Consider the following 24458-nt stretch of genomic DNA (forward strand, 5'->3'; position numbering starts at 1 on the left):
TCAGGGCTGGTTCATTGGGCTGATGTGTGCCGTCGCTCTGTTGGTTCTGATCCTGCTCATTGTTTGTTTCATCAAGAGGAGTCGTGGAGGTAAATACCCAGGTAAATGCAGCAAATACACAAGGCACAGGTGATGCACTTTCCATAAATTGTAATATATTAACATAGTGTTGTTTATTTAATTATATGTAAATTGTCTTTCTTTTGATGCATTTCAGTTGCAGGTTTGAATTTACATGTCCATAATCAACTGTTGTATGTTTTTGTTTTTGTTTTGTTTTGTGTTTTTTTGTTTTATCAGTGAGAGAAAAGAAAGACCTCCCCTTAGATTCTGTTGACCATAAAGACCAAGATGGTTCATTTGACTATCAGTAAGTTTGCACTTTTCATCACTTTTACCATAAACATAAGCTTTTTCCATAAACATGCAGTTATTCTGGTTCATATTTGGGAAAGGGCTTTCAATAATCGTACTTTAGAATTGTTAATATGCACTCTCTGCTATTTATGATACTGAACCTCTTGATCAATAACTTTGTTTCACCTGTTACAGGTCCTGAACTTAGCTCTCACCCTGCAGAGGGAAAATGCCTTTCTCATTTTAATCAAAAATAACAACTAACCATGTAAACCAAACAGATATTAAATAACAAATTACATAAATGCCCTCAAAAACATTTGTTGATGAGACTTTTGTATTAAACACAAACTAAGCCTGCTGGTGGTTAATAGATCTGTTTGCTGACCAGCAGTAGGAAAACAATGCACCAGATTCTCAGGAAACTGTGGTTGCCATTGAGTTAAAAACTCTCACCATCCTCACCAACACCAGCTACTGTAAACGAGTCCTCCCTGTACAGTTCTACCTCTGCTCTCTAAACCAGACAGATCTCATAACTTCACACCCTGAAGTCCTATAATGCCCAATGTGTTCACACTGCCCCAACAAACACCAACATCCAGTGCTTGACAATCTTACTTTAGTATTATTTAAACATTATCATAGTGTTTATTAATATTTTTAATAAAAATATAAATTTTTACATTTTCAGTTTTCATTTTATTTTGTCAGTTAAGTTATCCTGTATACTTTTATTACTTTTATTTCAGTTTTATTCATTTGAATACGTCAGTGTAAGCCTATTTACAGTAAGTGCAACATTTTCTAAAGTTTTTCATCTAATATATATTTTGAATACGTCAGTGTAAGCCTATTTACAGTAAGTGCAACATTTTCTAAAGTTTTTCATCTAATATATATATATATATATATATATATATATATATATATATATATATATATATATATAAATTAAAGAAAACTATTTAGAATAATTTTAGATGAAGTGAACTATAACAGCACTGGTGCTTATGGCTTTTGTGCTTGTGGCTTTTGTTCGGATCTGTGTGTTAGCCTGTAGGCATTTGTTAAGGCAGTGTGAACTTAAACAAACTTTTTTTCTACCTTTCATAATTTGTTTTCAAGGTTTTGTTGTATAAGACCACATCTTTCAAGATGGTGTGGATATTACAACCTGGGTGCAAAGAATAAAGGGAAGTGTCAGTGAGGGCTTCAGACAGACATTATATGTCTGAACCAATATCTCTAGCTTGAAAAGCTAATAATCGTCATGTTACTTTTACTTGTTGCGAATATAGCAACCTTCAAACTCAAAATATTTTCAGGTGGATCACAACATAAATAGTTTAATATTGCAGTTAGCTATTTTTGTTAGTAAATTTTAACATAAAATTTCAAAAAGGTAGCTTGATTAGCGTAGCAAGGTAAACGTGCTGTTTCTGAAATAATAATAATAATTCATTACATTTATATAACGCTTTTCTAGGCACTCAAAGCGCTTTACATAGACATCTATGTGTGCAGCATCCACTTGGATGATGCGACGGCAGCCATAGTGCGCCAGAACGCCCACCACATACCAGCTTACTGGTGAAGAGGAGACAGAGTGATGAAGCCAATCAGTAGATATGGGGATTGTTAGGAGGCCATGATGGTCGGTGGCCAATGGGCGAATTTAGCCAGGATCTTGGTCACACCTCTACTCTTTTCGAAAGACATCCTGGGATTTTTACTGACCACAGAGAGTCAGGACCTCGGTTTAACATCTCATCCGAAGGACGGTGCTTGTTGACAGTATAGTGTCCCCATCACTACACTGGGGCTCTAGGACCCACACAGACCACAGGGTGAGCAGCCCCTGCTGGCCTCACTAGCACCTCTTCCAGCAGCAACCTAGTTTTCTCAGGAGGTCTCCCATCCAGGTACTAACCAGGCTCAGCCCTGCTTAGCTTCAGTGGGAAACCGGTCTTGGGCTCCAGGGTGATATGGCTGCTGGGACAAAATCACTCACTTGTTCACTCATTCGCTAACGTATGGCAGTTGAGTGCACTCTGTTAGCAAGAAGTGACAAAATTACGTGAGAGAATCTGGGGTGGGTTTTGGCAAATAGTGATTTAGCCAGTGTACATACATGGAATATATGCTCAAAGCGTGTATTGTGGATATAAACGTGAATGTAACTCAGAATTTGAACACCACTACAAAATGGCTGACATCAGATATAATGCACTATATAGGGTATAGAGAGTGGTTTCAGATACAGCAATAGCTTCTCCAATACTGCATCTAAGCTACATTTGACATATTTGTAAAAATGTAACATGGATTTATAGTTTGATTTAATGTAATCCTCTTAACCACTAATTGAAAAACTTGCTCTAACCGTTTAGACTACAGCATTTTTAATAAAACCACTCGTGTGACACAGCAGTTTCATTATTAACAGTTACATGACATTAAATGATTCGCCTTTTGTCAAAGCTGATTCACTTTAAGGAGATCAAGGCCACGGATCTTCAGTAACTGATTAGCTTATTCATGCTAAGTGTAAGTTTTGCTAAGCCCTCCTTTTCCACTTATTCAATGGCTCGCATTAACTTCTCTCTCCATCTAACATGTGAACTCCATCTTCATGAACCCTTTTCTTCCCCTTCTATCAAATTGGCGACTGGGTTGTTAAGGAACGAGAACAGGTATTTGGTTTCATCACATCATCTCTGCCTGAGCATGTCATTGGTTAGCATTCAAGTAGATGACAAAATGTCAAAAATGTCAAATGGGTCTAAAGCTGCTATCTAATCAGTGTTCGAACTCTTCAAAGGTGTTAAACTCCTGGGTCCTTTTATTTTGAATGCAATCCAGCAATTTTATGAAAGTAAACATACCATGTCTTAACCAAACACAATGCAATAAAGCAGCTAGGGGCTAAAAGCCAGCTTCTAGCAGCTCAGTAATTTTTGTAAACTATATGTGGAGAGTGACAGGATGTTTTCAGGGTTTTATTAACATAAATAGGGTGACCATATGTTCTCTTTTTCCCGTACATGTCCTGGCCGCAATTTCTAAATTGCCTATAATGATGGCTACTTTTCATCATTGTTCATCATCACCTTCATCAAGTATGATAACGATAGAAAAACGTGGCCAAAACCAAGATATTTTACATAATTTAGGAGAAAGAGGACATATCGTCACCCTAAACATAATATGTTTGGATTGTTTGGTATCTGAAGCTCTTTAGCTTTTTAGTAACAGCAAACTTGACAATTTAGGACACAGTGCTGTAAACATCAGTGTGCAACACTTAAACCACTTATGCTTCATAAAAAGAAATAAAATGTCAAGTACTGAAGCATTTTATTCCCTCTTAAAATAAGTTTGTCTCTTTCTTATAAAAAAAATTAATCATGATTCACTAGTTAATAATATTTTATAAGCTGGTACTGTAATGTCAAGGTTAATTTGTCAGAAAAGAACCAGTGTTCTTCCTCCTATGTTTAACACCCTTGAAATTTTGTTCAATAGAAAGCAAAGTACACAATAGTCAATGACAGCATGAAATGTAAAAATGACTTTGCTTTGTTCAGAGGAAACTCAATTGACGTAAATTTGCATGCAAGGAGTTTGCTAGCAAAATGTATGTTTTTTCAGTTCATTGAGACTACGATACCCTTTGGCTTTCAGAATTTCTAATGTATTTCCTTCAATCTGAGAGAAGAGTCTGCTGGAGATCAGAGCCCATGGGTTTTGTCACTAATCTGTATTCGATTGGATGCCACATCTAGAAAATAAGCAAAAAGCTAACAAATGATTATTTGCCATAGGGCTGTTTATAATTATGATGTTCACTGCATCATTTTCGTTTTCCTCTTACTTTTTTTTTTAAGTGCCTCTTTGATGACACAAATGTTTTGTTTTATTCATTTTTCTCACTTTTTCTCCCCTCAATCATTTTTTTTTTATTCTTGGGTGTTTTCTATTCCTGTTGGTCCAATGAAGGTCTCTTGAAAGAGAAAGGTATGAAAAGAGCTACTAAGAGAACTCATTTCATCTGCTTTGGACTACTTAATCTTGAACTAATGCATTTTTTGCCTTGCATTTTTTATTTTAATCGATTCATACATGTCCTTCTCGTTTACTATTGATAAATGATTGAAAGCATACAAAACATAGCATTTATTACTAACTTATATTCTTCCATGCAACATTTTTTCTGTCACTCTAACATGAATTCATGAATCAAAATTTTATTTTGCTACGATTTACCTAGTATAATAGTGAATTAATGATGTATATCCCACATAAGGATTTCAACATATATATATATATATATCCATTATTCCTTTATAGTTCATGAAGCACATTAATATTTGCTGAAAATGTACTCACCCCCAGGCCATCCGAGATGTAGATATGTTGTTTCTTCATCTGAGGAGATTTGGAGAAATGTAGCATTACATCACTTGCTCGCCAATGGATCCTCTGCAGTGAATGGGTGCCGTCAGAATGAGAGTCCAAACAACTCATAAAAACATCACAATAATTTACACTGAAAGTGTCCATCATTAAACTTTTTTCTAGTAAAGTCAAATTCTGCATGTTTGTAAGAAACAAATCCATCATTAAGGCGACTACACCTTTCATATCCTAATCACCAACATATATGTTTAGAACATTTTTTGAATGGGGGTTTCCATATAAATATAATTTATAATTTATGCATATTTTTCACCTGGTTCAGATGAGATAAAAATTCTTGATGGGTATGTTTCTTACACAGCTTTTCATTTCACAAGGCAATAATTGATGGACTTAAATTGTGTGGATTACTTGTGTATTTTTGTGATGTTATTATCAGTTGTTCGGATTCTCATTCTGACGGCACCCATTCACTGCAGGGGATCCATTGGTGCGCAAGTCATGTAATGCTACATTTCACCAAACCTGTTTTGAAGAAACAAACTCTTCTACATCTTGACCTGTGGGCAAGTACATTTTCTGCAAATTAAATATTTTTGGTGAGCTACTCCTTTAATGTGTTAAATTTTAAAATGGAGCAAGACAGAAAAAGTATTTACTGCCAAAATGTACAGAGCTGCTATATATTTACATACAGTTCTCTTTAAATTTGACTAAAACTAATATATAATTTAATTTTACTGACAGTCCTATATATATATATATATATATATATATATATATATATATATATATATACAGTTGTGGCCAAACGTTTTGAGAATAACATAAATATTAGTTTTCAAAAAGTTTGCTGCTAAACTGCTTTTAGATCTTTGTTTCAGTTGTTTCTGTGATGTACTGAAATATAATTACAAGAATTTCATACGTTTCAAAGGCTTTTATCGACAATTACATGACATTTATGCAAAGAGTCAGTATTTGCAGTGCTGGCCCTTCTTTTTCAGGACCTCTGCAATTCGACTGGGCATGCTCTCAATCAACTTCTGGGCCAAATCCTGACTGATAGCAACCCATTCTTTCATAATCACTTCTTGGAGTTTGTCAGAATTAGTGGGTTTTTGTTTGTCCACCCGCCTCCACCAGGCCATCTTCCAAAAGTCTTCACCTCACTGTGCGTGCAGATGCGCTCACACCTGCCTGCTGCCATTCCTGAGCAAGCTCTGCACTGGTGGCACTCCGATCCCGCAGCTGAATCCTCTTTAGGAGACGATCCTGGCGCTTGCTGGACTTTTTTGGATGCCCTGAAGCCTTCTTTACAAGAATTGAACCTCTTTCCTTGAAGTTCTTGATGATCCTATAAATTGTTGATTTAGGTGCAATCTTAGTAGCCACAATATCCTTGCCTGTGAAGCCATTTTTCTGCAACGCAAAGATGGCTGCACGCGTTGCTTTGCAGGTCACCGTGGTTAACAATGGAAGAACAATGATTTCAAGCATCACCCTCCTTTTAACATGTCAAGTCTGCCATTCTAACCCAATCAGCTTGACATAATGATCTCCAGCCTTGTGCTCATCAACATTGTCACCTGAGTTAACAAGACGATTACTGAAATGATCTCAGCAGGTCCTTTAATGACAGCAATGAAATGCAGTGGAAAGGTTTTTTCGGAATTAAGTTAATTTTCATGGCAAAGAAGGACTATGCAATTCATCTGATCACTCTTCATAACATTCTGGAGTATATGCAAATTGCTATTATAAAAACTTAAGCAGCAACTTTTCCAATTTCCAATATTTATGTAATTCTCAAAACTTTTGGCCACGACTGTATATATATATATATATATATATATATATATATATATATATATATATATATATATATACTGTATGCGTATACAACAAGTCCTGATTCATGCCAAATTTTTATCATGTCATTATACTTTTCACATATTCTGTCAAAAATGATGTACAATGACAAATACATGTTGATTATTGAAAATTTCCATTCACATCATTCAAGCTGTTGATACTGTGAGTTTGAGGACTGATCGATTAAATCAAAAACTCATTCTCATTATTCCCTCAAATCTTGCTGGTGCAGAGTGTGTGTTTGGTGGGGAAAAGCATTTCCTGATTGTGCCTTATTGAATCTAAAGATAAATAACTAAACTGCCATGATTTTTCCAGTTGTTATGATGCATGCACAGAACCGTGTCACTGGTAATATTATTCTATTTATATTTAATGTTGACATTTAATGCAGAATTGATTCTTGTTTATAGAGAGGATATATGCAGTTGGTAAAAGCATTTTTATGACCCATAGAAATTGATAATATGATGGAGCCTGGTTGTAAACCTTGTTTTGTGAGAGGACAGAGTAGTTTATTTACATTTCGATTTAACAGCCTATCCATAATACAGTTTACAACAAGGTCCATGGATATTACATGAAATTAAAGATGGACCTCTATGTTAAGTCAGCGGTTTTCAGGATCTGATAGATGTTGCTTTATTGTTTACTGTTTTCTTGGTGCTTCTCAGTTCATCATGCATGACACTCTTACTGCCCAGCAGATGTTTGTTTTAATACGAGTCGCATGTGTTTGGGCATGGACAGGACAGGGGATGAAAGATCTACCTGTGATAATATAGTTCAATGAATAATTTATATCCCTGATATCCTTTATAGAATACAAAGAGTGGAGAGCAAAGAGTTTTGTCTTTGTCTTTAGTAATAAATTTGTGGTTCTTTCACCTTGTGAGTTTTTTTTTCTCCTTAAAGTTTCTCAAAAGTGAGATTGCAAATGTTTTTCTCAGCATGGTCAAGTTGGAATAGTTTTTACATGGAATAAAAAAGCTAAATTATCAATTATTTTGAAATTTTCATAAAAATTAGATGCCACATATTGTATCTGGGAAATAGGATTTTGACATTGTAGTATTCTTCCCTGGTTTATCTTTATTAAGATGGCATCGAACCTTGAGGGAATTTCAAAACTCCTGACTTTTTATTGGTTCACAGCCCTCTTATCCTAGCTTATTTTCCAAGGGTTAAGATTTACACTACCTGGAGAAATGTATTTGTTAACTTTACTATTAATCTCTGTAAGGACTTTTATTATTATCAGTTCCTCAAGCATTTTTTAAACCAATCATCAGTAAATGTCGTGTGACTGATAACTTTGGAGTCATAAAAGTGTCACCTTGACAAGGCTGAATAGATTAACATTATATAAATAAGGTGTATGTCTATAATAATAAAATATATTGACAGAGAGAGAGATGGAGAGAGAAAGGTGTAAGTGAAATGTTTTTTTTTTAAATTATTATACGTATTATTAATACTTATACTGTATGTCTTAAGTATTTATAATGTAACAAAAGATTCCTGTCAAAAATAAACATAAAAAGCTGAACTTTTAAACTTTCTATGCATCAAAGTATCCTGAAAAAAATGTTCTAAAAAAACAAAAAAACAAATCAGACTTGATAATAAAATCAGCATATTAGAATGATTTCTGAAGGATCATGTGACACTGAAGACTGGAGTAATGGCTGATATCACAGGAATTAATTACATTTTGAAATATTTTGAAATAAAACAATTATTATAATATTTATAGTATTATAATATGGATTTTACTGTAATTTAATCAAATAAATGCAGCCTTGGTGAGCATGAGACTTCTTTCAAAAACAAAAAAATTATGTCATATATAATAATATAAGAAAAACATTTAGGGCCCTTTTTAACAATCTGAGCACATGGTCTAAAGCACACAGCGCACGTGCACCAAGAGCGTGTCCGAATCTTTTGCTTTAGTTTAATGACGGGAAAAGAGTCGGCTCGCCCAGGCGCATGGTCTAAACGGGTTGTCCCTATTTTCTTAATGAGTGATGGGTGTTTTTTTATTGTTGTAATGTGCAATAAACCAATCAGAGTATCATCTCCCATCCTCTTTAAAATTGCTATTTATTTGGCAGAATGTAATTTTTCATTTTTTTAAATGTTTGTGTGCTGCTGCGTATCCCTGTGTGTGTAATAAGCAAAGTGTACACGTGTTGTGCACCCGCATTTAGGCACATAATACTAACATGCTCTTTAAATAACAAAGAAAAAATATGGTCTATGGCGCAGTCTATTTTCAGTTCCTCCAAATTAAAACGCGCCAATAATGCACCTGAACACGCCTCTTTTTTAGACCAGCTTGCCCATTGGCGCACAAATGGGCGCGAATGCATTTAAACAATGCTATTTAAACAACGTGGTGTAGGACGGGAAAATGAGAACTGCGTCGGGCTGTAACACTTGTGACGGATTGTATGATAGGGCCCTTAAAATATACAATAAACTATTTTCTAAATAGCTAATGTTACAACATCCACCAACGGGTGCTACTGTAACAGGTCCATGCTAACCAGCCAAACCATGTTCTAACTCTTTTTCTCTTTCTCCCAACAGCAGCGACGAAGACGACAAGCCATTACAGGCAAGCCAGACGTCCCTGGACGGGAACGTAAAAGAGAGTGACGACAGTCTGGTGGATTATGGTGAAGGAGGAGATGGCCAATTCAACGAGGACGGCTCTTTCATTGGCCAGTACACAGTTAAGAAGGACAAAGAGGAGACGGAAGGAAACGAGAGCTCAGAAGCCACGTCACCCGTTAATGTCATCTACTCTCTGGCATAGTACCCTGACCGGAGCACAGCGAGCCAGGGGGAGCCACTACACGCATAAAAATACATACATATATATATATGTATATACACACACATACAGAGAGAATTACAAGTATTCACATACAATGCACTGGAGTGCATGATCCTTCTGAACAAGGGATGGGGAAAGGCAGGTGAGCCAAAAACTGTGTTTTTGTTTAAGGTGTCCCCATGTCCCACACGGACTTTAGTGTGCCTTTAGTGCGAGGGGGCGGACTTTCAAGTTTTTCATGTGGCTTATTCTCTTCTTTTTTTATTTTGTAAATCTTTAATCTGCCCCTTCCTCCTCCTATTAACTGTAGCTAGAATCAAAGAAACGGAAGAACAAGCACCAGACCTGTGACATATCAACTGTGGGTCGACCTAACTGCAGAATGTCGGCAAATACGTTTATCATATTGATATTTCCGAAGTGAATGATCCTTTTTTTTCCCCCACCTCAGATAGATATGTCCAAAAACATGAATTCTGTATACAGTGCTGGCACGGTTTGATGTGCTTTCGAAAACTATGCACTATTATCATTATCATGCTTTTGGGTTATAATTGGACATTAGAATCTCATGTTTACTTTTTTATGTTGACTTTAGCAAAGAAAAAAACACATTCAGTCCTGGCTGTAGACCTGTATACAGGGACTGATATCATGCTTTCATTTGCCGTTGCCCTGTTAATATATTTTCACTGGCTGCAACTATAAAATGCCACCAATATTTATCGGCCGAGGTTAGATGGCATCACATGTAAATGAAGAAAAAAAGACAATATTTTGTAGCATGGTAGTATTTAAGCGCAAAGGACAATGTAGAGATTGTAATACGAAGAATTAAATACACAATGAAATATTCATTTTTTATAAGACTTCGAGGGGTCTAAAAAAGTTTGGGGTGCATCATTACATTGGGTTTTCATAGGAGGATTTCTAGACATACAGAGTCGGTAATGAGAAGTGTACATATTGTTTGGGGTTGATCCAGTGTTGATTGTCTTTGTCTGGAGTGTTTGCTGAGACACTGCCCTGAAGACATGCCACTGTAATTGTAGTGCCACTCTCTACCTGTGCTCTCATAATACTACCATTACTTTATCTTCTGCACTACCATGTACTTACTGTAGGGTTCAAAAGTCTTGAGGCCACACTGAAAACCTGGGAGTTTTTTAATTGCACCTGGAAATGAACAACATTTTAAGATTTTTGAAAAAAATATGATGCATTTAAAGTCAACATGAAATCAGAATTCAGAATTCTTAATTTTTATGCAAAAATTAAGTGTAAAATAAATGATTTGTTTTCTGCACATTATTTTAAAAAAATGAATGTGCCATTTCGTAATCAGTTCTCAAATGACAAAATCACCTTTGTTTTGTTCGAGAACTGTTTCACTCAGATTACCTCAGAATAGGAAAAAAACCACGATCGCCACTTCTGTTTAATACAACTTTAAGATTGAAATAATGAGTCTCTAGTGACTCGCTACACTTCTGCATTCAAAGAGTGTCTTGGGATACTCTCAAATCCTGCTGGAGAACATGATCGTTTGGTTTAACGTTTTGAGCTCACACAGCTTCATTTCTGCTGTGATTAAAGCAAATGGTAAAAAAAAACAAAAAAAAACCTTTTTAAGACATTCTGAAACTAAATTGTAATGAGAAATGTTTAAATTACAAAACAATGTCAGTGCATTAAACCTTTGGAACCTTTTACATATTTATCTGGATTTTTATTTATAAAAATAATAGGGACTAATATATTAATAATTTATTGATGACTGCACAACAGCTTCTCAGAGTCTGAGCTGTGATGTTAGCACATTGTGGAAGCTTCTCTGTGTAAACTTCAGAGATCAAGGACAATGTTTGTGGCGATGTAAAATGTGATGTGTGATGTCACCATTAAAAAGAGTATGTCTTATTTGTTAATTGTGCCTCTCTTTTTAGTATTAATGTCATATCACTGCTATTTAATGTAATTTCTACATACTGCACCATAAAATGGAAATATTGTGCATTTATTTTTCTCAAATAAGGCCTCAATCATGATGTAAATATCCTCTTTTCTTTTTGCGCAGTTTTATTGTGTTACAATAAGTAATTAAAATGCTTTTTTGGTGCATCCCAAAATGAAAGACTGCAGGCACAGGTTTGAATTCGGGTTCTGCCGGTGATCTTAGGCTTTTGAATGAGACTTGTTTTTGTGTCTTGTCATTTTAATCTTGATTTAGCCCAGCTGACACAATTACCAATGATGTAAAAAGCTGTACCATTGTAGCATTCTGCACCGAGGATGATACCTTTTTTTGTAAACATTTTAATTGTGTTATGCCAGAGAAAATGGTTTGTCATTTCCTGTTCATGTGTTATTTCACCACAGGCTCCCATAATGCCTTTCACATGTGACACGGCCCAGCTGATCTATCATGCTCTTTGAAAGGGCTGAATATCAGGTCGTGAGTTCCTGACAGGGATGCAGTGTCGTATACGATGCCTTTGCTGGAAAGATATAGATGATAATGAAATTCAATGGACCCATCAAATCTTCTTTCTCTCCAGTACCTCAAAGCAATACTTTCCCCGTTTGCCTTTCTCTGTTCGGTGTTCTGCACAGTAAACCTAGTCTACCTGTTTTTGTAGCGACTTACAAGCACAGACAACTCTATAGATCACACGTTGCTTTGCTGTAGCTTTGTGAGTCACACAGTTTAACATCAAGGCAAATTAGAGTCAGCTTGAACTTATTTTGTCCAACATTGCCTTGAACTTCTGCAGCCACTTTTATTGTATTCACATATTGTTCCCCTGTCCATGAGTTGAACTGGGCTCGTGATGTTCAAAAAATATATACAACTATTTGTTGGTAAACTGCTAATTTTGTCTTTCTCCCAATCTTCTGTGTTCTTGTGAACTGGTAACATGCTAGTCACCATAAAACAAAAAGTAAACAATAATTGCCACAGCTGTTCTCATGACACATACATTGATTATTATTGTCATCCTTATTGTATTTTGAGCCATTTGTGCATCGGAGCAGCTTTTTTTTAATTGCTTATCATGCAGGTTAACACTTTATTCTGCAAATCTGGCCATAGAAATGGTCAATCATTATTGTATGCGTGTATGATGAGATGCTGCAACTTAATCTGCTTGAGACACCTTTGTTTATAGTAAAGCTGTGTCATTTTCTCAAACTTCTGATCTGTCCTTACCTCTGATTACAAAATAGTTCCACTTTTTAAACACCTGCTGTTTTACTTTGTGAACTTTACACATTCCCATTGATTCATCTTTATATAGGACGACATTTGAGTATTTTGATGATTTTATAAAAGGAAAGAGAAAGTGTTAACTGTTCAGAATTGGATTGAGAATGCTTTTGCAGTTCAGTTCTTGAATTTGAATTGACGTAGCAAACGGGCAGATTCAAACAGATTCAAAGCTCTCCCTACTGATTTAGCCCATATCCGGGCGACTACAATGACTTTCACAGCTTAATGCAGCCGATACAACAACTTTCTTATACTAAGAGGGCAAGAGGCACAAAAAACAAGCGGTGAAATAACTAACAAGCCAGTGACAATGAATCTGTTGTGCACCATCGACATATTTTATTTAGGAGAGATGAATACATTTTGCCTTGACCCTCCTGGGACTGGTAAATATTAATACCCTCTGCCTTCCGCCATCTTAGAGAAAAGCCAGGACTGTCACATATATGTCTCAGGGACACCATTAATTAAAATATCCATGGCCAGAGCTTCAAGCCACCTTTCAGTACCAGATAGGGCTCTGTAATTACCTCTTAAATGGGGTTAATTTACTCTCTTAATGTTACTCTCTGAATGCACTGACAAAGTGCGATCGAATGATTCATATGAAAGCGTGGCGCAACAATAACCTGAGACTGGTTTTAATTAAATGGATTGTTTGCAAATGAAAACATGAGTTTTGTTCCATTTTATGCCATTTTCAGAAAATAGTCAACCAAAAAAATGACAAAATTAGCTAAATTCACCCTCAGGCAATCTAATATGTTCTTCATCAGATAAGATTTAGAGAAATGTAGCATTACATTACTTGCTCACCAGTGTTTTTTTCTGCAGTAAATGGAAGAAACAAACTCATCTACATCTTGGTTAGTCTAAAGGTAAGAAAATGTTCAGAACATTTTCATTTTTATGTGAAATATTCCTTTAAGCTGACAACATTTTAAGCACATCAATCACGTCTGAGCTTTCCTTTAGAATCAATGTGGCCCAATTCATAGTTTAAGGAAACCAAAAGGATGCTCATAATCTTAGAACGCTAAGAGAGATATCAAAAGATAATGAAGGTCCCTGAGATAAACTCAGGCGGATGCTCCTGTGATAGAAACTCATGCCAGTCATCACATTTAAACCTGTGCTGATCTTCCAGCCTGGTTTAATCATTCAGAGTGCTCACACACTTCTCCATTTAGTTTTCCCTCCATCGAGGGCCTATACTTCAGACACCATGGCCAAGATCCTGATAAATTCATTCAGTTTTGTTGTCGCATTTTTTAGAATGTTTAATAATGGAATGGAATTGTAATTGAAACCATTCTTGAGTTGATTCCCACCACAGACAAGTGCAAGAAGCTCTTCATTAATACAATAAAGTGATAATGACAGAATAAAATAATTAAATCATGAAATGAAAATAATGACATTTGGTATTAAGAAGCCCCTAAATACCCATGACCAAGTATCACATGATGAATATAAAAAAATTCAAATTCAGAATACAAACACATAACCCATCACAGATTTCTGCAAATAAAAACTAACAAATAGAATTAATAAATAAATATTTTTGTTTATTTATACATTCATAAATTTGTTTATTTACTAACAAATACAGTGCCAACTAATACAACACTAACAACAAACTAATATTTGTGTATACACACACAGACGCGCGCACACACACACACACACACACACACTGTGAATAAACAACATGGGCATCAAAACAAATGCACATCCTAAAACCTGCTTACATGTGTGCTGTGAAACAGACCTGACAATGAACACTTAGCTTCAAACTGATCCATCTTCATGATGCTTTAGTGAATCCATTTGTGTTTATTGATTATTCTCCATATTTCACATGACATCAGGCTAACTGTCCATTCTGTAAACTGCAAACATTAGCTCTTTGCTTCTTTGTTAGGGAAATAAAACCACTAATAACTGTTCGGCAAATTTACCACTTTACAGATGACAGTTGTTAAATCTACTTGTAATTATGCTATTAATCATGTTCTAGTAGGTTTGCTATCACAGGAATATGTTATATTTTCAAAAATATTCAAATATGTTTTATTATATATCTTATGAAATGCAAATATAAGCAGTTTGTTACGGTTTCTGTTGTGTTCTGTTGTTTCATATCAGTTTTCTGTTAATACCGTCACCAATCGCGTACCAGAGAACAGCATTTCCAATTATAATTTAGATATATCTCCACTGTGCTGAGACAACAGAGCATCCACAAAAGTTCAGACTGGACAGAGAATCACTAGGCCCCAGACAAAGACTGATCAAAGAGGATGGGAGGTGCACAGACCAATGTTCCACTCATGGTTCGAGGACAGCTGATTGAGGAAGTGCAGCAGTTTATACAAGTTGTGAGTAGTGGTCACTGATAAGGGACAGAGGTAGAGTATAGACCTACTCCCTTTAAATAATAAACCATTCTAAGCTCCCCACTGATCTTAAAATTGAACATACTACATCATTGTGTTGGGGGTTTCAAACCTCAGTGAGGTTTGCTTGTGGACAGTTCCGAATCTAAATCCTTCAGAGCAAAGTCTGCCACAAAAAGAAAAATAAATATATTTCAATACCTCTACAATAGTCTTAATCAAGCAGAGTGCTCCTGACTGAAAAACAGTTATTGGTGGTAGTGTCTAGTTTTTGTTGTCTATACTAGAAAGGCTATAAACATGCCTTGTTCTCCTTCTGTCCCTCTCAAAATACATTACATGACCAGTATTGATCCTCGCTGACGGACACACAGTTGTCTGTCAGGTGACATCTGTTCCAGACTCAATCTCTCTGAGTGCACCATATGCAATCAGACATTCTCTGTCCACTAAATGAAATGAAATGTGTACAGGTATGACATACATCAAACACAATGTCACTTTAGATATATCCAATAAATCTATGGGTCAATGACATCACAGTCATCTTTTTTGTCCAAAACTAAAACTACATTAATAATAACAATAATAATATTATTTAAAGGCTGCACGAAATCTAAATTGACTGTATTTACTGTACAGTACACATTGTTTGTCTTGATGTTAACTATTAATCCATGCAAGTTAATCTGCTGAAACATTTTTCTTTTCTTTGTAATCTTTCATCAAAATCTGAACATTTACTTCCCCTCTGGAATGGCATTCCTTTTCTGATGATGTCAGCTTGACGGCTTGGGCATAATATCCTAAAACACGCCCATCCAACCATTAGATTGCTATTAGCGAGAGACAGAGAGGAGGAACACAAACATAAAACCATGCCCTCTATTCAATATTCTGTTCCAGCTGGAAATACATCACAACTCTGAAATAAAGTCGACAGCAACTTCGGTTCACGCAGACTTTAAATATTATATTATAGCCTACTATATAAATCATATAAAAAAATTAATTGTTCAAAATAAATTTAAAAAACATTTGTTGATAAATCATGCCTTAAACTGCAAATTGTATAATCTTGTTTATTTAATATTATTTATTTGTTTATTTATTTATTGTATATACCCCTCTTTTAAAAGGAAAGCTATAGTTCAAATAGGTCAAATGGAGTAGCTCCAATGCATATTTATGATATTCATTGATTCAAACAAACAAACAGTTCAGACAGGAACCACTTTGGCAAGTTAACTTGAGTTTATTGAACATGATTTATCTTTGGCGGTATGGTTCCTTATGGGGGTTCTTGCTCCCAGAATAATTGAACATACAAGAGCTATAACATTAACCCCCCGGAACCATGAGTTTAGAAATACATTTCAATTAAGACTTTTACACAATTAAGACTTTTAGTAATGCCTTTAAAGCAAACAGTGATAATCATGTAGATGTGGCAGTGGGACGTCTATCCTGTAGCCTGGTTATGAAGATGAGTGTCTCTCATCTTCCGCAGTGAGGTCCATGCCCGCTAAGATTTTGAAAGCCTTAGTAATATGAAACAAAGAAGACGACAACCAGAAGGTGCACGGTAATATGCTCATGCTTATAATGGGGACGGAGGGAGGGTTGCGAGCCGTTTGAGCATGCTTACCGAGCAATGGTGCCACGTATATATGTCCCGTGTCTAATAGGAGAGTGAAAGTGATTGGAGCGATGACAGCTGACTGCATCAGCTGTTCACAGCCTTGCCTCCGTGGCCTGACTGAACTAACGCTGCGCTCAATATATTCACATCTTGAAAGACACGACTGAACATTTTTATGTGCATTAAAGTGTATTAAATGTGTAAAGGAAACATTTTCAACTTGGTGTTTTTTAATATGTTAAAAAATACAACATTAACACAAAGACTGGGTTTCTAATCATTTTCTACTTACCAGTAAACCGTTGAATCATAGTTTATCCACCATCATGTAAACAAACAAAGAAGAATAAATACATTACGAAACTGCCAGAGATTCCAGTGATGCTGTATTGTGATAAATGTCTTTCTGCCTTTCAACATTAATCAGAGACATGTAACATTTGTCACCCACTGATCATTACTCAAGGAGGAAAAACAAAAAGCAGCCGTGAGTAATCTTATTACAGTTCATTTGTCAAACGGGCCTGGTCTGAACGTCAGGCATCACTCTGTGCTTAAAAGCTACAGCTTCCATCACTCATCAAGCTCTCAATAATTGATGCCACTTAAGGCGTCTGACCAGAGCGGTAGACCAATATAACGCTAATGCTATGAACAACAGAGAAAATGTTTTCCATCCTTCTGTCCTTCCGTCCAAAGGAGGACAGGAGGAGGGGAGTTTTTGCACCCTGAGGCCAAATGAAAGCAGATCAGACTGAACAGCCCCAGCTGGCACAACGGGTGGATGCCACTGGAAGTCAATTAGCTCACATGTCACAGAGACACACCTTTCTTCACTCTTCCCATTCTTGACACTGCAGTGCCATTGCCACTGAGCATGAAGAAATGAAGAGTAGCTAATCACCCCACTGAAGGGAAGGGGGTCTAAAATAAATACATATGCTATTAATAATTCATTTAAGGTCCTCAAAGTCAGAGATCTTAATCTTTCAGATATGCATTTCATTACTTCTGCTGTCATCTGGTGTTTTCTAAGTCAGCAGATAATTGGGTTTTCTGATGTGAGCCGGGACCATTTATTCTACCTGTTTCACTTTTAAACTGCACATTTATTGTTTTAATTATTATCAATAAATTATTTTTATAGTCTGTAACAAAATGAAGGCGATACAAATTGGGTAATAGATCACTTGAACAATTTTCAAAGAGCAATGGCGCATAGTGGATTAAAATTACACTTTAGGAAGTATCTGAAGATAGTAAGACATGAAGGCAAGTTCATCTTTGGATTTATTTGTGCCATTGTAAATCTAGTAATATAATAATATTATGGGACTGCATTTATTTGACCAAAATTACTAGTCTGCTAAATTGGAACAACTAATTTGATGCTAATGCACTTTCATTTAAAGTAGTGCTGGAGTGCATCTAAAGGTATACTGAAGTATATTTGATTGTGCTACAGTGGAACTATAGCAATTATACTTTACTGTATAATTAATATTATTTAAACTATACTGTACTAAAGGGTACACTTTAAATATCTTATATTTACATTTACATTTATTCATTTAGAAGACGCTTTTATCCAAAGCGACTTACAAATGAGGACAGTGGAAGCAATCAAAAACAACAAAAAGAGCAATGATATATAAGTGCTATAACAAGTCTCAGTTAGCTTAACATAGTACACGTACCAAGGGCTTTTAAATAATATAATGAATAAAAAGAAAACAGATAGAATAGAAAAAGAATAGAGCAAGCTAGTGTTAGAGGTCTTTTATATATATATGTATATATGTGTGTGTGTGTGTGTGTGTGTGTATACATACATATATATATATATATATATATATATATATATATATATACACACACACACACACACACACACAATTGCATAATAAATGAAACGAAAATAGAATACAAAAAGATTAGAAAGGTAGTTAGATTTTTTTTTTTAAAGAATAGAATTAGAATAGTGAGTGCTAAAGTTAGAGAGTCAAATAAAGATGGAAGAGATGGGTTTTAAGCCGATTCTTGAAGATGGCTAAAGACTCAGCTTCTCTCATTGAGTTGGGGAGGTCATTCTACCAGGAGGGAACATTTAATTTCAAAGTCCGTAAAATTGACTTTGTGCTTCTTTGGGATGGCACAATCAAGCAACGTTCACTTGCAGAATGCAAGCTTCTAGAGGGCACATAAGTCTGAAATAAATTTAGGAAAATTGATGCAGAGCCAGTGGTAGTTTTGTAGGCAAACATCAATGCCTTGAATTTTATGTGAGCAGCAATTGGTAGCCAGTGCAAATTGATAAACAGAGGTGCGACGTGTATTCTTTTTGGCTCATTAAAAATTAATCTTGCTGCCGCGTTCAGGATTAATTGTAAAGGTTTGATAGAACTGGCTGGAAGACCTGCCAAGAGGGCATTGCAATAGTCCAGCTTGGACAGAACAAGAGCTTGAACAAGGAGTTGTGAAGCTTGTTCCGAGAGAAAGGGCCTAATCTTCTTAATGTTGAATAAAGCAAATCTGCAGGATCGGACAGTTTTAGCAATGTGGTCTGAGAAAATCAGCTGATCATTAATCATAACTCCAAGGCTTCTGGCTGTTTTTGAAGGAGTTATGGTTGATGTGCCTAACTTGATGGTGAAATTGTGATGAAACGATGGGTTTGCTGAAACCACAAGCAGTTCTGTCTTGGCAAGGTTGAGTTGAAGGTGACCCAGCCGGCAAATGACCAACCTTCAACGTTGAAATATGTTTGAAATAAGGTCAGTTGTTGTTTTAACGCTGAAACAACGTTGATACAACAGTGAATCAACGTTACAATATCAACGTTGATCCAATTTGCAAAATCAAAAGGTAATTCAATGTTGATTCAACCATGGTACCAACGTTGTTTCAACCTTCAATCAACGTTGAAATGCCAGCTGGGGATGGTCCATCATCCAGTAAGAAATGTCTGTTAGACAAGCTGAGATGCAAGTAGCTACCATCGGATCATCAGGATGGAATGAGAGGTAGAGTCATCAGTATAGCAGTGGTATGAAAAGCCATGTTTCTGAATGATGCCATATAGACAGAGAAGAGAAGTGGTCCAAGAACTGAGCCCTGAGGCACCCAAGTAGTTAGATGTTGTGACTTGGACACCTCGCCTCTCCAAGATACTTTGAAGGACCTATCTGATAGGTAAGACTCAAACCACTGAAGTGTGGTTCCTGAGATGCCCTTTGCCAGTAGGGTTGAACTGTGTAAAAAGCAGCGGGCAGATCAAGCAGGATAAGTACTGAAGATTTGGATTCCGCTGCTACCAGTCTTACCTAGGGCTTCAACAACAGAGAGCAAGGCAGTCTCAGTTGAATGTCCACTTCTAAAGCCAGATTGGTTGCTGTCAAGGAGGTTGATCTGTGTGAGAAATACAGAGACTTTGAATTTAAAGACCGATATTATTCAAAGATCATACTATCCTCACCAATAGATCATACAATCCTCACCAATAGTGACATTAACACACATTTTGGGCTTAATATTAATGCATTTTACAACAAGTTGTACTTCAAATAAAGATTAATTCTAATTTTTATATCAGTACGTCACAAGGGATACATCAGTAAACGAGTTAATAGATTTTAACTGTACTTAGTATGAAAAAATGTATTTAAAAATATTCCCTTTTTACTAGGGATTAGAATGTAAAAATAATTGCTTTCTATTTTAACATATTTTAAAATATTATTTATTTCTGTGATTGCTTCAGTGACAAAATGATCATTTCATTCTAATATTTTTTTTTTCAGGATTCTTTGATTAATAGAAAGCTCCAAAGAACAGCATTTATTTGAAATGGAAATCTTTTGTACAATTATTAATGTCTTTACTGACATTCAGATCAATTAAATGCATCCTCGATGAATACAAATATTAATCTCTTTTAAAAAAATCTAGCCTTTCGATTTTGAATGGTGATGTACCAAAGTACAGTAATAAAGTATGAGGAAAAATTGCATGTTAACTCTTTCACCAGCTTTACTTTTTCTAGAGAGAAGTTGTGAATTGAAATAATGTGCGTGGAAACCAAGTGCATTCTGCAGTTCTGTCGATCTCGCAAATCGTCACGCAAAGGGATTCTTTTATCTTGGCATCTGAACCACGTCTCTCCTCCGAATAGACAGTTCATAGAGCTTGCACATCACTTTAATTTTTTCAAGCTTCTCACATGGCACCATGCCGAAAGGAACTCATTCTACAATTAAAAGTCTTCTCTTTAGTGGTGGAGAATGAGATCAGGAAAAGGGCATCTGGCCCAGTTAAAGTCGATTATCATTTGAGAAATGGTCGATGCCCGGATGTTTTGGCCAAGCCCCACATCAGATGGACACAAAGCAGCTGTCTTATGACAAAGCGGTGTCACCTCCAGACTTCTGAGGACCTCCAAAAATGTCAGCCTCCCCAGGAAGATCAGCCAGCAGACAAGAGATGATAGCCATCTCTCCTCCCCACTCCTTTGATGGATCAATGGTCCTGCTCTCTCATATTCTCTCTATCTAGATAATGGGGTTTAATGGGTCGTGTCCCGTGGGATTCATCCCCTGTGATAAGAGCCGAGAGGTGTGGTCTGTTTAGGGTCCAGGTGGCTCAATCTACTGCTCTTGTGGCCATCACTGAACTTTCATCCTTTTCATGTCAGAATTTTATTACATTTTCAATACGCACACCAGGACTAAAGAATTAATCAGACTCAAATTACATATGCAACTATCTGCACATGCTGCTTCAAATGACAAAGATTAATTCTGTTTGCATGGCTAATTGTGTAATCTATCTAAAGCACCCACAAAGAACACACATTTCTCTACAGAGGATTTTAATTATAACCTATTGTGTTTCCTGGAGCCAGTCGTAAAATGAAGAAAGCCAAGTGTGAAATTTGGCACACTGATAGAGGACAGTGAGAAAAGTTACCATAGCAAATTTGGATTCTCTAACTCAAACTTTCTAGCGCCACCACTTGTCTAAACTTTCAAAAAAAAAAAAGAACCATTAACCACAAAATAAAAAAAAATTCCTCTGATTCCTTGGCTAATGCCGATTCAAAAGGACACCAAAATAACAAAATAAATTGTAAGGCTTAACTTTTTCGGTATTTTCAATTGTTCGTAAAAACTACTTTTTCGAACTCGTCCTAGGCTATTGAACCGATTGTCATGAAATTTGAACCAGATCATCTTCAGACCATGGCAAAAAGTTATGGAAATCAAGTTGATTAGTCATACTGTTTCTGAATAGCACGTGAACTAATTCTACGAAAAGCATGCAAAAGTGGACATGAGGCTATATCTCCACAATGGTTTGGCCTATTGAATTTTTTTATTTTGTCTCCTCTTATTTTTCATCTGATTATTGCTGTGCGTCCCAGCTGTTTTAAGGCAGGTGTGTGCTGAGTCGGCGTCACATCACATGCTCCACACTGGGCCCTGGCGAGCCGTCACAATATGCCCCTCAGGCAGATGGCATTACGACTGCTGCCGCACATCCTCAATTCCCAGTCCAGGGATTTGCTGTTCTATAGCAGGCAGCCTGGCCTGACACTTTCTAAAGGTAAAGACGCTACAACTGCTCTGAGCTTTAGGATTTTAGTTTTCCTTTTGTCCCCGGGTGGCATGGATAAACAGCTCTTCTCAGGCAATCTTGCCCACACCCCTCTGATGTGCGCTGTGAGAATGAAGTCATGTTCAAGAAATAGAGCACGGTGTACAATTCAAGAGCAAGATGTAACAAAAACCAACTGGTGTCAGACATATTTATGTCTTATTCTGAGGCCTAAATATCTCAGCAGCACAGTTAAACTGTACTGGGGTAATTCAGTAAACTTTTGTGCCACTTTCACGTGTGGTATTTCAGCGCAGAAACCTATTTACTATGCTATAAACCTTTAAAGACAGACCTACCATGACGATGTATGATTTTGTTGAAGCCATCAGTCATTGTTTAAACTTAAACTAAAAAACATATTTAAAGGTACAGGTTGTAGAACCTGCCACTAGAGGGCGCACTACCAAAACAATGACAATCGCGTGGTTTGATGACGCTAAGAAGGAGCATGGAATGATGGGATTCGTTGTCTTCTACCAAACCGCTGACAGCCATCAATCAGACGGAAAGATATTTCAGGGATTTAACATGAGTTCAACGATTTGCGTGGGTAGATTACGTACAAAGTCAATGCAAAAACGCGATCAGACTATGGATCAAATGCATCCTCATGCGGGTCTAGAGATGCGATGTCCCGCGTTTGGCGTGTATGCCCCATAGTACTAATCTTGTTGATCGTTATAATAGCATACGTTTTCTGTAAAGATACGAATCAAAACAACTCACCTGTCGAGTAAAACACAAGCGAGATCAGCATCTCTTTCTAGTTGAAGTTTGTCGCGAAGCTACTTCCGCATTTGTCCACGACACTGTTGTCATGTGGTTTCTACGTCAGTAAAGGCGGTAACAAAGGGTAACTAACATCATTGACAGGCGACTGCACTGCCCCGTGTCACTGTTTAGAATGGGAATTTTCTCATGATTTACAAGTAGTTGAAAACATTAGAGATATTGTTAGTAATCAGCTGGACAAAATATATAACACTAGCCTAGTGGTTTTTGGATATTTTACTGCAAATATCTTACAAATTGTACCTTTAATAGTCAAACTCCATGGTGAACACCTAATATAGCCACGAATTCTGAAGACCAACCCATCAGTGGATCGTATTACCACATCGATCTTAATACACTCTCAAACCTACATTTTTACTGAATAATTCTTAGCTAAATTTAAAAAAAAAAAAAGAAAAAAAAAAAAAAAAAAAAAAAAAAAAAAAAAATATATATATATATATATATATATATATATATATATATATATATATATATATATATATATATATATATTTGATGAAGACATTTGCAGTGTTTCACTGAATTGTAGTTCATTCCCTCATAGAAGAATAGTTTTTTTACAGGTATTTTTTTACACCGTTAATATTACATTTGATATTTATATTATATGCAATTTATTAATTTATTATTTGTTATTAAATTATATATGTTATAATAAATGTATAAATAATTACAGTATATATTTTCAAATATTATTTCACATATTCAAACAATAGAAACACAATAAAATAACATAAATAAATTATAAATAAATATTATTTTTATAAATATATAACATCACATATCTAATATAATAATAATAATAATAATATATAAATACATAAAAATAAAAAAATCAACTGATAAAAAAAATCTGCTTCTCTCCAGTGATACTTTAAGCATGACTAATGAACCATATTGTTTGGTGTACATGTCTTGTTGCTCTGGGAATGTGTTTACAGACTGTTGCAGGCTGACAGGCAGAGCCCAGCAGGACCTCTGATCAACTCTGTTTATGCTCAAGTCATGCACACACACACGCACACACATATACATACAGTATACAGCTGGGGGCCATGAAGCCCATTTAAGAGATATGATAGACAGTCCCTAGAGGATAGTGTGCAGGTGCCATCCTTCAGGTAAGAGTGGCAGTGCTGCTTTAGGGTGTCTCCACTGATTCTGTGTCCCCAGGGAATGAAGAGTTTTCGAGAA

At 36.0% G+C, this 24458-nt stretch overlaps 1 protein-coding gene and 1 pseudogene across 1 annotated transcript in view; one reads left to right on the forward strand and one right to left on the reverse strand.

Annotated features, from left to right (window-relative positions):
* LOC132119466 (neurofascin-like) overlaps positions 1-9643 on the forward strand; it is a 98391-nt gene extending 88748 nt beyond the window's left edge. Inside the window, exons 31-35 of the mRNA XM_059529475.1 lie at positions 5-101; positions 301-370; positions 3042-3053; positions 4360-4377; positions 9250-9643. Coding sequence (XP_059385458.1) covers positions 5-101; positions 301-370; positions 3042-3053; positions 4360-4377; positions 9250-9478 — 426 coding nt within the window. The 3' untranslated portion in view covers positions 9479-9643. The remainder of the gene's footprint in view (positions 1-4; positions 102-300; positions 371-3041; positions 3054-4359; positions 4378-9249) is intronic.
* LOC132119766 (5S ribosomal RNA) lies at positions 2241-2357 on the reverse strand (annotated as a pseudogene).
* Positions 9644-24458: the final 14815 nt, after the last annotated feature.

This window comes from Carassius carassius, chromosome 38, assembly GCF_963082965.1.
Source record: "Carassius carassius chromosome 38, fCarCar2.1, whole genome shotgun sequence".
Lineage (NCBI taxonomy): Eukaryota > Metazoa > Chordata > Actinopteri > Cypriniformes > Cyprinidae > Carassius > Carassius carassius.